Source organism: Rhipicephalus microplus, chromosome 7, assembly GCF_043290135.1.
Source record: "Rhipicephalus microplus isolate Deutch F79 chromosome 7, USDA_Rmic, whole genome shotgun sequence".
NCBI classification, from domain to species: Eukaryota; Metazoa; Arthropoda; class Arachnida; order Ixodida; family Ixodidae; genus Rhipicephalus; species Rhipicephalus microplus.
Window position 1 is genome coordinate 27,484,115 of NC_134706.1, and position 15,743 is coordinate 27,499,857.

At 42.4% G+C, this 15,743-nt stretch overlaps 1 protein-coding gene across 1 annotated transcript in view; it reads left to right on the forward strand.

The window, feature by feature from the left end:
• dor (vacuolar protein sorting-associated protein 18 dor) overlaps window positions 1-15,743 on the forward strand; it is a 47,868-nt gene that overhangs the window by 5,907 nt on the left and 26,218 nt on the right. Inside the window, exons 5-16 of the mRNA XM_075868881.1 lie at window positions 1,560-1,647; window positions 3,411-3,490; window positions 4,197-4,309; window positions 5,151-5,239; window positions 5,896-5,994; window positions 7,604-7,688; window positions 10,065-10,157; window positions 10,944-11,001; window positions 11,666-11,769; window positions 13,504-13,564; window positions 13,796-13,860; window positions 15,283-15,580. Of these exons, the coding sequence (XP_075724996.1) occupies window positions 1,560-1,647; window positions 3,411-3,490; window positions 4,197-4,309; window positions 5,151-5,239; window positions 5,896-5,994; window positions 7,604-7,688; window positions 10,065-10,157; window positions 10,944-11,001; window positions 11,666-11,769; window positions 13,504-13,564; window positions 13,796-13,860; window positions 15,283-15,580 (1,233 nt within the window). The remainder of the gene's footprint in view (window positions 1-1,559; window positions 1,648-3,410; window positions 3,491-4,196; window positions 4,310-5,150; window positions 5,240-5,895; window positions 5,995-7,603; window positions 7,689-10,064; window positions 10,158-10,943; window positions 11,002-11,665; window positions 11,770-13,503; window positions 13,565-13,795; window positions 13,861-15,282; window positions 15,581-15,743) is intronic.

Sequence of the window (15,743 nt, forward strand, 5' to 3'; positions counted from 1 at the left end):
TGTCCTGTCTTTTTTTTTGCAGTGTAAGCTCTCATGAGCCCACAACAGCAGATAAACTCAAACCTTGATATCACAAAACTGGATATAATGAGCTATCAGTTATAACAAAGTAAAATGAAAATAGTTTTATAATCAATATGTGTTAGGAATATACCTCCATAACGAATTTTCGGATATAATGAACCTATTTTCATGTAATATGCAACTTTGTTATAATGAGGCTTGAATGTATTAGCAGTGTTGAGATCTAAGTGTATTAACAAAGCACTTGCCTCTCAACTTTCGGGGCCAAAAAGCTTGAAGGAGGCATTTGTGCGCTTCTGACATTCCAACATTTCAAATCTATTTAATTCAATGCTTACAGAACACTCCCGATATCACTGTCATTCCCGTGTACACAGATTTGGGTGCACGTTAAAGAACCCCAGGTGGTCAAAATTTCCGGAGCCCTCCACTACGGCGTCTCTCATAATCATATGGTGGTTTTGGGACGTTAAACCCCACATATCAATCAATCAATCACTGTCATTATTTAGTGTCATATATATATCTTTTACGCAGCCATATAGCGCTTGATTTTAGGTCACTTTACAGCCACACTGCATGATGCCATAGTAAGCCATTGGTCACTGTGAACACCCCAATATTTGTCCCAATGCTCTTTGGTGGAACTTGGCCATTGCACCATTCAAACCCACATAACAACAGCAGGGGCGTAGTTGTCAATGTAGTGGGGGACCTCTGCTTATTTTCGCCCCTTTTGGGATTCACGATGGCAGTGCAGGAGCCTTTAAAAAAAATTCACATCAGTACTCCTAATGAAATGCTTAATTACATACACATAAATTGGCTGTTTTCACTGAACTGGAACGAATCCTTGTGTGCCATTTCATGTGTCACGACAAGAGGGTAAAGAAGTTCTTCAAGTGTTCTAACAATTTGTGACATGTCAAAAATGCAACCTCGAGATGACGCACTGTGAAAGTACTAAAAAATAATGTGCATATCTAAAGACTCTCATGCATTAAGTTTTCTGGAATCACTGCTGCAGTATTCTGTGCGGGATAAAAGTTGCAAAAAAGATGCCCCGAAGGGCTTGCTCAGTCATTGTTGCACATTTGAGATAATTCGAAAAAGGCTTGAGGGGCGCTTGCTTGGGGTTTGGCAGCAGTAATTTACAATGCAAAATAAAGTGAATTAATGCGAATAAAAAATCGCCCTTTGCATCAGTCCAATTCTAACTCATCTTTTATGAGTTTGTAGGTGATCTTTTTTTACTGCTCTGACGGTGTGGGCACTTTTTCGTTCACTTTAATTAATTTGAGTTGATGTCATAAATTCACTGCAGTTAAATGCAAAAGTTAAAGCCCTTTATACGATTGGCCTAAATGTCTGTTGTATTTGTTTGGTGGGGGGCAAAGCCTGTAGAGAATAAATAAAAAAAGTTTTAAAGGAGCATTCATCCCCTCCCCCATCACCTTGGATAGACCGGGCAAAGAGATACGGAGTACCGCATACCACTACAAGCTGAGTACTGCCGTTTTCTTCTTTTTTCCTAGGGACACGTTATCAGCGCTGTCGGGTGGAATTATGACAACCCTCCCGAAAGTAATTCAACGAGCTTCATTCTTGTCGGCACAACCAAAGGTACTTGTTACTACTAATTCCTCTCTTAGTTTTTTTTTCTGCCACTCGTGTGCTGGCTAACGAAGATGCAGAGAAATGGAAAGTCGTCGTCCGTTTGGCTGTAGCGCAGAGCTCTATGTATGAAACAGATGAATATTTCTCGAAACAAAAGCTTTGAGTTAGAGAGCAGAGTTGCCGGATCGTAAGGAGTTGGCAAGAAAATAACCGCCACAAGAGCAGTCCCAACAAAGCGGTGCAGTTTTCACGAAGAAGCCCAAAGGAAGTGGAAACTTCAGGAATTTTTTTCTCATTCTTGAAAATCTCATTTTTAATTAAAATAAAGTCCTTCAATTATGAAGAGGAGTTGAAAAGGTCACTCTCATTATTTTGCTCAGCGGAAGTATGCACAACTATGAGGCAAAGCATATTTAATCTTTTTCATTGCCTCGTGAGTAGTCTCCATTGTGTTGAGCACATGTTTGCCAGTGCATGATTGCCAGTGCATGATTGCCAGTGCTTGTTGATTCTCCATATTTATGTTTGACTTAAGCACTCAACCACCCAGAGTCATTATCAAACACACTATTAGTCAAAGTGATCGCCGCTAAAGTAACCATACTTGCTGGAAAAAACGGAAGTCTGGCCAGAAAATGCAACAAGCAACTTGAATACTGCACAGGTGATGGCACGGAAAAGAAAAGCTGAAATCCGCTTATCATGAGTGGATACTGGCGCTTTGGTCTAAGAGCCACCCACCGCAGTGGTCGCAGTGCTGAACTACTCCACCGAAAGTTGTGCGATCGAATTACGGCTTCGGTGACCGCATTTTGATGGAGGTGAACTTGGCCTTAGGGGCATGTTGAACAACGCCAGGGCCGTAAAGTTTTCGGAAATCAACAGGAGGGGACTGCGACATTGAGACCATTCAGCCACCACGGGAATGATGGGTGGTGCACGAATTGGCCCACTTTTCAAACCTCACGGCTTCGAACACACTTGAAGTTTTGTTTATTCCTGTGTTTTGGTTTTGTTTCAAATGAAAGAATGGATCATTGCGAACTTTGGGAGCCGATTTGGATTGGTGAGCCCGAAAGGTTAACGTAGCGAAAAGCAACAGCCGAACATTTGCCGATATTCGTCTCGTGGACGAAGCGGCTCCAGGCCACCCAAAGCTGAGCGGAGCCGAAAGTACGAAGATTAGACAAATCCGTGTAGTCCCCATTCATTTCCATGCTCGCTGAAGCGCTATGTGTTGCAGCTTCCGTAGACACTAGCGCTAGAGTTACCCTCTGTATATTTATCGGAAACTCTATGCATAAGTGTGCTGAAATTCGTGCATCTGTTCGCTGTGTTTTCTCATAATAACATTGTGTTCGTGCCGATGTTTTTGCATGCACAAATTACTAGTGTACAGTGAAGGCGACAGGCAGAGTCACCAATTGTAAAAAATAAAGACCAGAAAACCAGATAAAAAAATCTAATTTCGTGCATGCTGGTACTTATATGTTTTTCAATTGACAAAAATTAACTTTTGAGCGATAATCACTCATTTGTCTCCTACATTGGGTCCTTGTCTTTTATGTGCACTAAATTTTCACAATGAGAACCACCTCGTCCAACTATCAGTTTTGGTGCAATTCGTATTGTCATACGTGAAAGTACAATGAGGTGGATATAATATGAATACAATAGTATGGGGGGGGGTATTGTCATGGAAGACCCCCAATATTAATATAATTGTTAATATTGCTATTATTATTCGATTCTTGTGCAAATTCTCGCAGGCATCATTTTCGAGACTGAGCTCGCCGCCACCGACGACCGATTCTTCTTGCAGGGCTCGCCAGAGCGATACTGCAAGCAGGTAAGCTTGCATCCCACATCTAGGCAGTCTTCACTTGCAACAACCAAGCTGTGCCTGATACAAATGGGACTTAACTGATAAAAATGAGAAGTTCATAGTGTATAATAAGCATATACACTTAAACCTCAATATAACAAACCCAAATATAATGAAATATTTGTTATAACGAAGCAGATGAAGAATAGTCTTGCAATGAACATAGTTTTAAGACTGTATCTGTATAACAAAGTTTCAGATACGAGCTTATTTTTGTGTATTATGCAACTTATACTATGATGTTTTAGTGTACTAACTGCACGCTAATATCAGTGGGAAATAATCTACGCTTGCTGCATCATTCTCCCGGGATTCATTGAATTAGCACACTTTTAAATGTGTTTGTAGCGTACTTTTATGCATAAATAAACTACAGACATCTGTGCTCCTTACGCGGGTGTTCGACTTCTAATAATCAGACTGTAGGGGTTATTGGCCTGTGTTGCAGTCGGAATGATAGAACGGTCTAGTGTGGTTCACCGGTTGAAAATTGCATCCTTGTCCGCCCTCATCTGTTCAGTGTCGGCTGTAGCACTACCCTGATCCCTTAAAACGTAAACCCATACAGTCTTGTGCGGTTTGATGCTCCTTTATGGAATGGTCGCATCCAGTCGCACTAGCTGCACAGTGCATGTTTAGGCTTGTTGCTAAGCCTGGTTCCTATTTTAAGGTGTTCCAGCTGAGCCAAGACTTGAGCAGCGGACCCATAATGGGACTCGAGGTGCGGCGCTTCATCCCACGCAGCGGAGATCAGCGGTGCTTCATCATCGCCACGACTCCGAGGTGGGGAATCTCTTGTCCCGCCAAATCGCTGCCGCTCTTGAAAGTGAACCTTTCTCTGTAGAACGAGCACAACTTCGACAAAGAGTAAAAAGAAAAAAAAATCGGGACCCATGTTACTTTGCTTCTTACAGGGGGATCCCGCAACTGTCCCGCCCATTAAAAAAATGATTGCTTCAAAAATCGTCATTCAGCTATGTAATAGAGACTCTGAGCCTGATCCTGCTTTGTATTTGTTTCCCTGCCATCCTGCTCGTCCTTTCTGTCCTTTCCTATCCTTTCCTAAGATGGCTGCTGGTGCGTACCAATAATTCGTCAACTCATTAACCCTACACCACATGGGATCACCTCCTTAAGTTCTCATTCTCAACCAGAACAAATAACGAATCTAATAGGCTTGATCCAGAGGTCTTCGTACATTAGCATTTGGTCAGTTTTTTTTTCAACAATGATTAGGGAGAATTTTTACATGAATATTGTATTCTATACTTAAGTTGCATTTTGCGTTTTACTGCATATATATTACTTTGTATATTTTTGTGTTGTTCTACCCAACCCTGTAACAGCTCAACAAGGCTCGCAGTATTGTAGATGAATAACTATGGTTTGTCTGTGTGATTAGACTGTGAATCAGCTATTGGCAGCAGTTTGTATGTGCTTTTGCAGAGTGATAAGGGCTCCGGTCATGCGGCATCATCTCGTATTTTTTTGTCCAACTTTAGAAGTGCTAATGTTTGCCATCATGTGTGTTTTTCTGTTGGTTTGTTGTGGTTTTTATCGCTTCTTCGGCATATTTTCCTTCCGCTGTGATACTGATAAAGATTGATTGATTGAACTCGTGCAGACGGATCTACCAGTTTGTGGGCACCAGTGCTCCTTCCGGCGAACAACCGGTGCTGCTCAGGGTGTTCAACGTCACCGACAACGTCCTGGGTAGTTTGCAGTTCCCGCTTATTTCTGTCAAACGCGTTTTCTACCGGCATCACGTGCCCTCTCCGCGTGCTCTGCTTCTGTGTCTTCAGACTAGGAAGATGTTACGCTGACATCTGTGATATTGGACACTGCCTTTGACAGCGACCAATGCTATAGATGTATGTAAACCATTGCCGCAACATACAGTTAATCTTCTTTATAAGAAGCATGCTCCAGGCAGCATTTCTTGTCTTTTTTAAGCATGGTACCTCGTATGAATTTTCTTATCAACCCATATATTACTGTAGACACACTGGTATTTCTTATACCCATTTGTCTTTTTTATCAATGTCTCTTTTCTTATGAAGGGGTACGACTGTTACTAGTAAGCTTTCTAAGGTCAAAGGAAGGGCAACCCCACCTCTTGGGAAAGTTGTCCTGCCTTTCATTTGAGACAAGTTCTCGCATCAGCTTTAGCGGCCAGACCTGTGGATAAGTGGTGTGATTATCTCAAGAAAACGCACATACTATTTTTTATGCTCGTGGTTTCGCTGTTGCATTTCAGCACTTGAGAACCGGGCTCGGACAACCTCAGTTGGTTCCCCTTGCAATTCTTGCTTTGTCTTGGCTAGTGCTGGCATGTCTCGGCCTGCCTAACCAATACGGTTTACTCGCAGACCGCTGCAAGGAAATCCCGAGCGACCTGAAGTACAGTTGCCTGCAGCTGTTCAGCTCGGGCTTGACGGAACCGGCCAAAAAGTTTGCTCTGATGCTGGGTGAGTGGATCCAAGTAGTGCCGACAGGTTTGCTTCTTGATTGATTTATCTGTGGGGTTTAACGTCCCAAAACCACCATATGATTATGAGAGACGCCGTAGTGGAGGGCTCCGGAAATTTTTTGACCACCTGGGGTTCTTTAACGTGCACCCAAATCTGAGTACACGGGCCTACAACATTTCTGCCTCCATCGGAAATGCAGCCGCCACAGCCGGGATTTGATCCCGCGACTTGCGGGTCAGCAGCCGAGTATTTTAGCCATTAGACCACCGTGGAGGGGCTTAGGTTTGCTTTTTGCATTGCAGTGTCAGTAAGGGAAAAAACTGCTAAGGATAAGGGGTGCACAAAGAGGATGAAGAAGCAGCGCCGTATTTGTTGCATGGGTGCCGTGCCAGTTGTAAATATTTGCACGTGCTGTCTTTTGGTTTGTCGTGACGGGCGTGCACTCTGATCATTTGTGCTCGTCTGCCCCGGTGGTAGGCTGCTGACCCGCAAGACACCAGTTTAATCCAAGCCGCGGCAGTCTCACTTCAATAGAGGCGAAATGGTGGAGGTCATTGTACAGTGCGATATCGGTGCACGTTAAAGGGCCACTCACCAGGCCACATACCAAATTTTAGTTTAACCGTCCATGGAAGCTGTTGGGTGTCCGATAAGGAACATTATTTTCACAAAAATTTTTTGAATGTGTTCATTACGAACTGATAGAACTTTTTTTTTTTTTGAAGCGGTGCGAAACGAGGATGAGAGGAGGCGAGCTCGAAACCCCTTCCGCCCCTCCGTGTAGCCTTCGCAAGCCAAATCTTTTCCCTACCCTCTCCGGCATCCGACCAAGAGGTCACGTGTGCATGGCGTTCCCGAACAAGCCCAACACCCGTGCACGCGAACGGGGTTTCTTTTTTCCCGGTCTACTGCCTGTTTCTGCGGCATGGTTTGGAAACGTTGGCTTAGACGTGTCAGAATAGGTGAGCACAATGAGTGCGCGAACGCGTAGCAGCGTTCCACGGCTGTCGTCTGCTCGATACGCTGACCGGAGAACCACGGGGACATGAACGCATGCGAAACGCTGCCAAGACATTAGCCCCGCATCTCGTTGCAAATCGCGGGGAAAAAAAAAAGGATGCTCACATGATTTCCTATTCTGAAACTTCGTGTTGACCTGCAACATCATGCACATTTTTAATTCTTAGTAGAACAGAAAGATCTCCCAAGTCGCTGCTCAAGAAACGACAGCTGCACCAAGGTGAAAAAATAAGTTAGGATGGGAGTTTCATCCAGTTGAAGAAAATTACATTTAAAACTCTCCTATCAAATGTTTCATGCCAAAACCAGCATTCAAAAAGAGGTGTTCGTACAGAGTTCTCATTATATCTCATGACGTAATGATCATTGTTTAAATGTTTTAGAATACTGTGCCAAATCTAGCCTGTATGCTGATTTATTCTTTTTCTCATCAAGGAATGAAATCGCTTATCAGGTCAGCAAGTGTGCTGTACTAATCATGTTTTTTTAACATTGTAATCCCCCTGCTATAGTGTCTTTGGCAAAGTGTGATCATTGAATAAAGATTTGTTGCATTTTTTTAGCGTTCCTCGTTTCTTTTTCTCAGAGCCTGGTGTGTACTTTGGCGACATCCTGCTGCCGGCCATCGACTCGGACTCCAAGGTCGTCCTCTTCAACCCCAAGCTCTTAGAGTATCCTTCCCAGCTAAGCCATTTTTCACAAATTAGTAAAGCACAATTTGACGATCCCGAAAACACCACTTTTACCATGATGCGACTCATGGTAAGCGAGAAAACACGTGAAAAAAAAAATGCAGGTGGAAATGTCATTTCGAGATTCCTGCACCAATCTCTGTGGTGTCATAAATTTTGAAAGTGGCTATCAGGTGAATCGATGAAAATGGAGTACATTGTCATCTGTGGGTGCCATAGACCTAGCATACAAAGTTTCAGAAAATTTTATCGAGCCAATGCTGCGAAATTACAAAAAATATGTTTTGCAATGATTGACGTCACGTGCAGATTTGAGCGCAAAATTAAAAATTTGAACTTCAACCTTGATTTTCTCCGGTAATAATTAACATATGAAAGTGAAGCATATGGCATTGGAGTTCTCAGAGTGCAGTTTGTCAATCTAAATCAAGTCATTCTTCCTCTGTGGTGTCCCTTTAAGGCACTGTCATCGTTTGCGTGCCAAACAAGAACGTTTACACTCTCTTTAGTGCGCAGTTTGTCACAGTGAATTTTCCCAAGACACAGTTTCCACATTGAATGGGACCTTTTTTCATTAAAGCACTGGCTTCAAATATACTGAACCAGGGTGTAGGTTGCATGAATCGCTGCGACTCTAGAGGCCTGAAATTTTTATTTTGTAACTCTGGTGGCCAAAACTCATGGAAATTCAAGTTTCTTACAATATTTCTCACAAGTTTCTCACCATTTATCACAAGTTTTTTCACAATTCAAGTTTCTCACATGAGTGCTCACTAACCACTGAAATTCTTTCAAAGAACGAGATATTATAAAGTTACTGGTTAGGGGCTATTTGTAGCGGAAATTTGGCAGTTCACAGTGTGCTTTGAAGGGACTGTGATGTCACGATCAGTAGTTGGACATGGGCGTTGTGTTATTTATTTTTATTTATTTATTTATGAATACTGCAACCCTAACATAGGGTTTTGGCGGGTAGGATATACATTTGATAAGTTTACAAATCGGCAAACAAATCAATATAAAACAGGTAAGGCATTTACGCACTTTCAGAACGAAAAAAAAAGAAGAAAAAAGAACAGTGGTTTGTAATAAACCAGCATAAGAATATATAGAGAAATGAGCGCTAAAATCAAGATGATCACAAGTGGAGAATGGTTACAGTGATTGAAATAAACAACAGGAGCACATGTCATAGAAATTAGACACTCGTTGCTAGAGCTGCGCAGCAAAAAGGTTCAAGGATGACTGGGAAACAACTTCGTTACTAAGGTTATTCCATTCGGTAATTGTCCTAGGGAAGAATGAATACTTGAATGTGTTATTACGGGTGGAAAATGGGGTTATTGTAAAGGCATGCCTCTGCCTTGTGGTATATCCTGTGGACAAATGAAGTACATGTGATAATTCTAACTTAAAATAACCTTTAACTAACTGAAAAAAATATTTCAATCTAAATACTTTATTTCTTTGTGTAGGTGTTGGGAGGTTAGCTTTTGCTAATAAACATGTTAATGAAGTACGACCAAAACTGTTATAAATAAACCTAACAGCTCTCTTTTGAATTTTTTCCATTTCGCTGATATTTTTTCTGGTGTAAGGGTACCAAATTATGGATGCATAATCTAAAGTAGGTTGAACAATTGCATTAAATGCAACAAGGCGAACGGTGGGAGTGGAGTGCTTAAGAGCTCGTCTAAAATAAAATAATTTGTAATTGCACGAGCTTATTACAGTGTTAATATGTCTAGTCCAGTTAAGGTCATTCGAAATCCAAAGACCAAGATACTTGTTGTGTTGTACCTCCTGCAAAAAAACATTATTGACTGAATATGCAAAATAAAGAGTGTTACGTTTGTGAGAAATTTTCATGAAAACGGTCTTTTTAAAAGTAACTGACATCTGCCATTTATCGCACCAACGAATGACCTTTTGAAATGCATCCTTTAAATGAATTTGATCAGCATGGTTTTCTATTTCCGAGTACAGGATGCAATCATCCGCATATAACTTAACTTTTACAGGTATATCATGTGATATATCACTTATAAACAATAAAAAGAGAAGGGGTCCGAGCACAGAGCCTTGGGGAACACCCGAGTCAACCGGTACTGTACGAGAACAATGGTCATTGAAAAAGACGTACTGTTTTCGATTTGAAAGATAACCGGAAATCCAATTTAGAAGCTGAGTATTCTTAAGAATTAAATCCAATTTGAAGAGTAATTTATTGTGAGAGACCGTACCGAAAGCTTTAGCAAAATCCATAAAAATTGCATCTACCTGTTTTCCGGAATTTATAGATAAAGCGAAATCATGAACTTCCCTGTGTTGCTTCCCTTAACTACAATGGTTCAGATACGGTGACGAAGATGCTCAACGGAAGGTGTTGAGAAAGCCCCTGTCCATGGTGCTGACAGAGTTCCACACGCTCGTTCTGTTCAACGACAGGTGGGTGATATGACTCGGCAAAACTAGCGCCGCTAACGGACATTCTTCGTCATCTAGTCCTTTCTGAAAGGGCACACCTTAAAGGGTCACTAAATGGCAAAATCACTGTTCGCGTGTTAGTGAAGTACAATTTCACAGTCCCGAAAACACCGTTCTTACCGCTACACGACGATTGGCGAGCGAGTGAACGCATGAAAAGAAAATGCGGGTGGAGACGCCATGTCGACATTAACGCACCGGGCACTGTGGCGCCTTTGGTTTTGAAGGCGTCTACTGTGTCTCACATAGCTTCTGTCGACAAAATTGAACTGCATTGTTATTTGTGGGTGTCGTTGACTTAGGATACGAAGTTTAAGAAAACTTCATCGAGCCTAGGTCGGGAAAATACGAGAAATACATTTTGAAGTTCCTGGCGTGGTGCTTGGAGGTTTCGGTGCGGAGCTTAAAAAATGAAACTTCGATCTTGATTTCCTCCACTGATAATGAAACATGTGGCATTAGTGTTCTCAGAGTGTAGTTTGTCGATCCAAATTCAGTCACTGTTTCTCTTAAGTGTCCGTTTAAAGAACATTGAAATAAAGTAAAGTGGCGAACAAATTTTTTTTGTGCTAGTTTTAGAACATTTGATCAATCTTCCACACTCACTCTGCAGCATTTTTTTTTTTGCTTTTCAATTTATAAACAGTCTATTTTCACCAGAATTCATTTTTAGTGTACAAAAGGTTAAAAAATGCATCATATGTTTCCGAGTCCAAACTGATTAAACTTTCAATCGTTCATCCATAGGTTGAGAGCCTACTGTCTGCTGAATGAAGAACTGGTATTCGAAGACGTTTTTCCTGAGGTACGTGTGTCATCACTTTTTTTTTTTTGAATCGGCGGTTGTTGGTAGTGGACACGGTAAAAAGCTTTGGTCTTATCGCAAGCTGTGGAGATGCTAGCTCTGAAAGGAAGTGTGTTCTTGGACTGATAATGTATCTGCAAGACGAAAAAAATGCTGCAGATGGCCACGAAACTTTCAGCTTAGATGACTTCTTCAAAAAAAGGCATCATTTGCAAGTGATGTGACTGTGTCTTGGTTTTAAAGATTTCTTGAAGATGTCTTGAAGACGCCTTGTGTGAATCTTAAATTAGTTGTGGAGCACAGGTGCTGCATCTGCCTACATTTTGAGTTTCTTTTTCTCTTGTTATCAGTGTTTTTGCGTTCTGGGGCAAGCACGGACGGGGCTTTTAAATTGTATCCATAGATTCCGGCAGCTTATAGAAGTTCAGACCTGACAAGCCTTGGATTTTTGTGCGTTTCGCCTCGGAGCTCGAGGATGTCTACAAGATGTCCACACGAATCTTGGAAGAAATGAAGTTTATGTTTGGTATTTGTGCAGACCCATGGTTATGCTTTTCGCATGGTTAGTGTTGTCCTTGCTTTCTGGGTGAGAAGAGTAGATTAAATGTTTTGCAGGTCGTACGTTCCTTCAGGCAAATAATGCGGGCCGTCTTGGTCTTTGCAGATGTACGGCCGTGCGGTCGGCTTGGCCAGGGATCCGGTTCAAGGCAAGATTTGGGCTTTCTCAGAGCTGGCAGTTTATCGTTACACGGTCAGTAACGAAGACAGGTGAGTCATCGCAGAACATCCTCGATGCATACGCAAAAAATTTCAGTTTGAAAATTGGTGATAATTGCACTGAAGAAATATGAGAAGCAGAGCCTTTCGGGAGAGTACACTGGCACTGAATGTGAGGTGCAATACGATGGCCATGGTCGAAGGAGCCCCGAGCCCATTTTGGAAGACAAGGGCACATCAATTCGCCTTTAGAAATACCGGTAGTCGTCACACTGTTTCTACATCATTGATTGTTTTCTGTGTCAATGCTACCACGCATTGTTTGCACCGCTTTGACCACAGAGAGCATGTCGGAAGTAATATTGGGCGTAATGTAAAATTGTTTATATATATTTATTTCATGACCCATTGCGCCAATGGGCATTACAGTGGGGGAGGGTGCACAAAAAGTAGATTACAAAAGAAAATACATTGTCAGAGAAACAACTAATCAAGGTTGCCAGTTATTCACAATCAAGCAGCATAACTACATATAACAATTAAGAAAAATTTTAAAAATTGAAACAAACAAACAATAAACCCGGTCATTCAAACATAGAATGAAATTCGACAACACGGGCAATGTTTGAAGGCAACTGGTTCAAGTGTCGGATCGTTTTAGGAAAACAAATGCATTTTAGAATATGTCGGTCATGCGTGGGATTTGTTTGTCATTATTCTTGCCTGCAAGAAGAACCAGTATGTTCATGAAAAGAAAGTTATTGTGTGATGCTTTCGGCATGTTCAGAGAACGGTGAACTTAGTTCAGAGGCTTTTTAAAAAAAAAAAATGCTTGAAGTGACTCCTGAGCATGTTTGGATTTCACTCAAACCTCACTATAAGGAAGTCAAACCTGCCACAAAAATACTTCGCGATATCCGTAAATTTGCTTTAAACATATATTTGTAGTACTCTGTTTAAGATAGCTATTTCTAATTTACTTTGTTGTAACTGATAGTTCTTTATATCTGGATTTTTATATCGAGGGTTGAGTTATATGAACGAGATTTTTGTTATTAAGTGATGAAAGTGACCACCAGCCGCCTTGGTGGCTTAGCGACTTTTTTCTGCTGCATATGAGGTTGTGCGTTCGATTCTTAGGCATTATGGCCTCATCTTGACGGAAGCAATTTGGAAAACTGCTCATGCTCTTAAGCACAGATCTACATCATTAGGGACCTGAGGCAGTCAAAATCAATCCAGGCCCTTCGTGATGACTTTCCTAATAACTTGTCGACTCGCTTTCGAATGTTATGCGTGACAAGCAGATGAACGAATCGTCATGAATGACTGCCTACAGCTTGGCTACCTGGTTACCTTGTGAAACAATGTTAACGTGAACTTAGGTGAACATCACACTTGCTAAACCTTGGTGCACAACTGGAAGGTGCACTTGGCGAATGTGAACCTTTTGGAACAATGTTATGAAGCTTGTCAACATTAGTGAACGGTATTAAGATAAATTTTGGAAAATAGTATAAAGAGGAACTACCATGAGCATTACACTCAGTGATGATGTAAATGCAAACCTTGCCGAGCGGGGCGAACATGAACTTTGGCTCTTAAATTTGAGATGAACTTTTGCCCATGCAAACCTTGAAGCACAATGCCACAAACCTTGTGAACAAGACTGTTAGTGATGTTAGTGGAACGATTAAAGGCTGCGAACAGTGTGAACCTTGAGAAACGTCATCTACGGTAAAGATGGTAACGATTCAAACTTCCTCCAAATGAATCTTCCTGCAGGAACGTCTGGGAAGTGTACCTGAAGAACTGCCAGTACGACCTTGCCAAGAAGCATTGCAAGGTATGTTGACATATTGATACGCAACAGCCGGCACTGCCTCTCTGGAAGAAAGAGAAAGACGACGTTGGTGGCTGGTTGTTTATGAACTGTCGCCATCTTGTTCGCCGAGCACAGTGCCTCGTATTTAATTTATTAAATAAGTTACCCGTAACATTATGAACGAAATATGCTGTTTGCAAACCTTTCCTTTCTAGACATCATTTTCTTTCCTCTCTCATTTTGTTCCATCAGGGAGACCCCCAGAAGCTGGACCAGGTTCTCACAAAACACGCCGAAGATCTCTTTGCGAAGAAGGAGTGAGTATGGTCCGCGTCAGTGTTGACTGTTACATAATGCTAAGTTGTCTACCCATAGAGTTTCATAAAGTTTACTAGAGGGGACTGGCGCTGCGATTGTTTAGCGAGCATGGGAATGATGGGTAGTACACAAATTGGCCTAGTCTTCATGCTTGCGGGCTTTGTTTATTGCTGTGTTTTGTTTTGAATAAAAGAGCAAACCATTGCGAATTTCGTGAGCCGATTTGAATCGGTGAGCCTAATAGGGTCAAGGTGGTAAAATGCAAGTGCCGAACATTTTCTGAATGCGGTCTTGTTACAAAGTGGCTCCAAGCCAAGCGAAGCCACACCGAGCCGGAAGAACAATGATTAGGCAAGTTTGTGTGATGCCTATGGTTCCCATGCTGGCTGAAGCTTTGTGCGCTGATGTTCCTGTAGACACAAGCGTCAGAGTTTCCTCTGGTGTATTTATAGAAAACTATGGTCTGCCTTACCTACTTCCTGTGGTACACAATCAAAAATAAGGAAGGAATGGAGTTCAGGCGCTCGATTATTGAACGGTGACAATCGTGATCAACCAGATGATGAGAACCAAGCAAAGTTTACAGGAAAGGGCTTTAATTTTACTTTAGTGAAATAAAGATATGATGCAGAAAAGAGACGGAAGTGTTCAACTAAATGCCCAGCCTCAGGTAAGGCACGAGCTTACATATTCGCATTCGGAGCCTTTTGAAGGCAAGAATTCATGCAGGATTCGTGTTTTGAAGATGACTGGCATTGCTGAATCGTTGGGGACAGCAAGGGGCAGTGTCTGTAAAGCACTGACCGAGGGTCGCAAATTTGGCAGTCCTGATAGGCAGTCTTGATGCCATCAAGTAGCGAATTTGGGTTCGTTAGACCATTGCCTTCAACCACAAAAATTTTCATATTGTGCTACCTGCCGCCCACTGCTATCTATGGGCCCCCTATACAGTGCCGAAAGCTGTGAAAGAATTTGTTGGTTATAATGTGGGTACTCTGTTTTCATAGGTCACAATATCGAGGGGTCATTTGTGTGAAAAAAATTCTGATTAATGCCTTCGTAGTGGTGGTGGTAGTGGTTAAAGATGAGAAAAGGCACCTAATTTCTGCAACCCGGTCTGGAGCTTGGCGCAGTGCCTCCTTCGTAGTCATAAGAATTTATAAGTGCCTTTCCCCACAGCTCAGCTGTTTCAGTTGGGGGAAGAGGGCGTGAAAGATACACATAAACGCGCTAAAGTATGCAGTTGCATCTTTGAAGAGAAACAAGACCGCCCATTGTAACGTTGACTCCAGGTACAACTCGTATTCAAAAACTTGAATCTCTCCGAAGCGGAAGGTGTTGTCATTGCTGACCATTTCGTTGTGCACCGGTTGCCAGAAAAACAGCTTGTCTGTGGCAACAGAACAACACCGTCTCTGCAGGTACGTAAAGAGTGCGGAGCTGTACGCACAGACGCGTGCCTCGTTCGAGGAGGTGTCACTCAAGTTCCTCCAGTGCGCGGAAGAGGACAACGAGGACTCGCTGCGCCGCTTCCTACTGCAGAAGCTCAAGGGGCTGCGGCCCTCGGACAAGACGCAGACGACGGTGATCACCTTCTGGCTCATCGAGCTGTTCCTCAACCGACTCGGCACGCTCCGCACGGCGGGCCGGCAGAACGAGGGCACCTACCTCAACCTCGTCGCGGAGTTCCGCGGACTCTTGGAAGAGCCCAAAGTGGCGGTGAGGGAAAAAATTTTTCTGCAAAAAGACTTAGCCTCTCTTCAGTCAGTCAGTTGTAGGGCACCTCCTGAAAATGTGACACGCCTATATTAGTCCATTGTCCGGCAGTGCTGGACAGACTCTCTAATTGATTCATGTGCATGCTTTCTCACTGCATTATGCC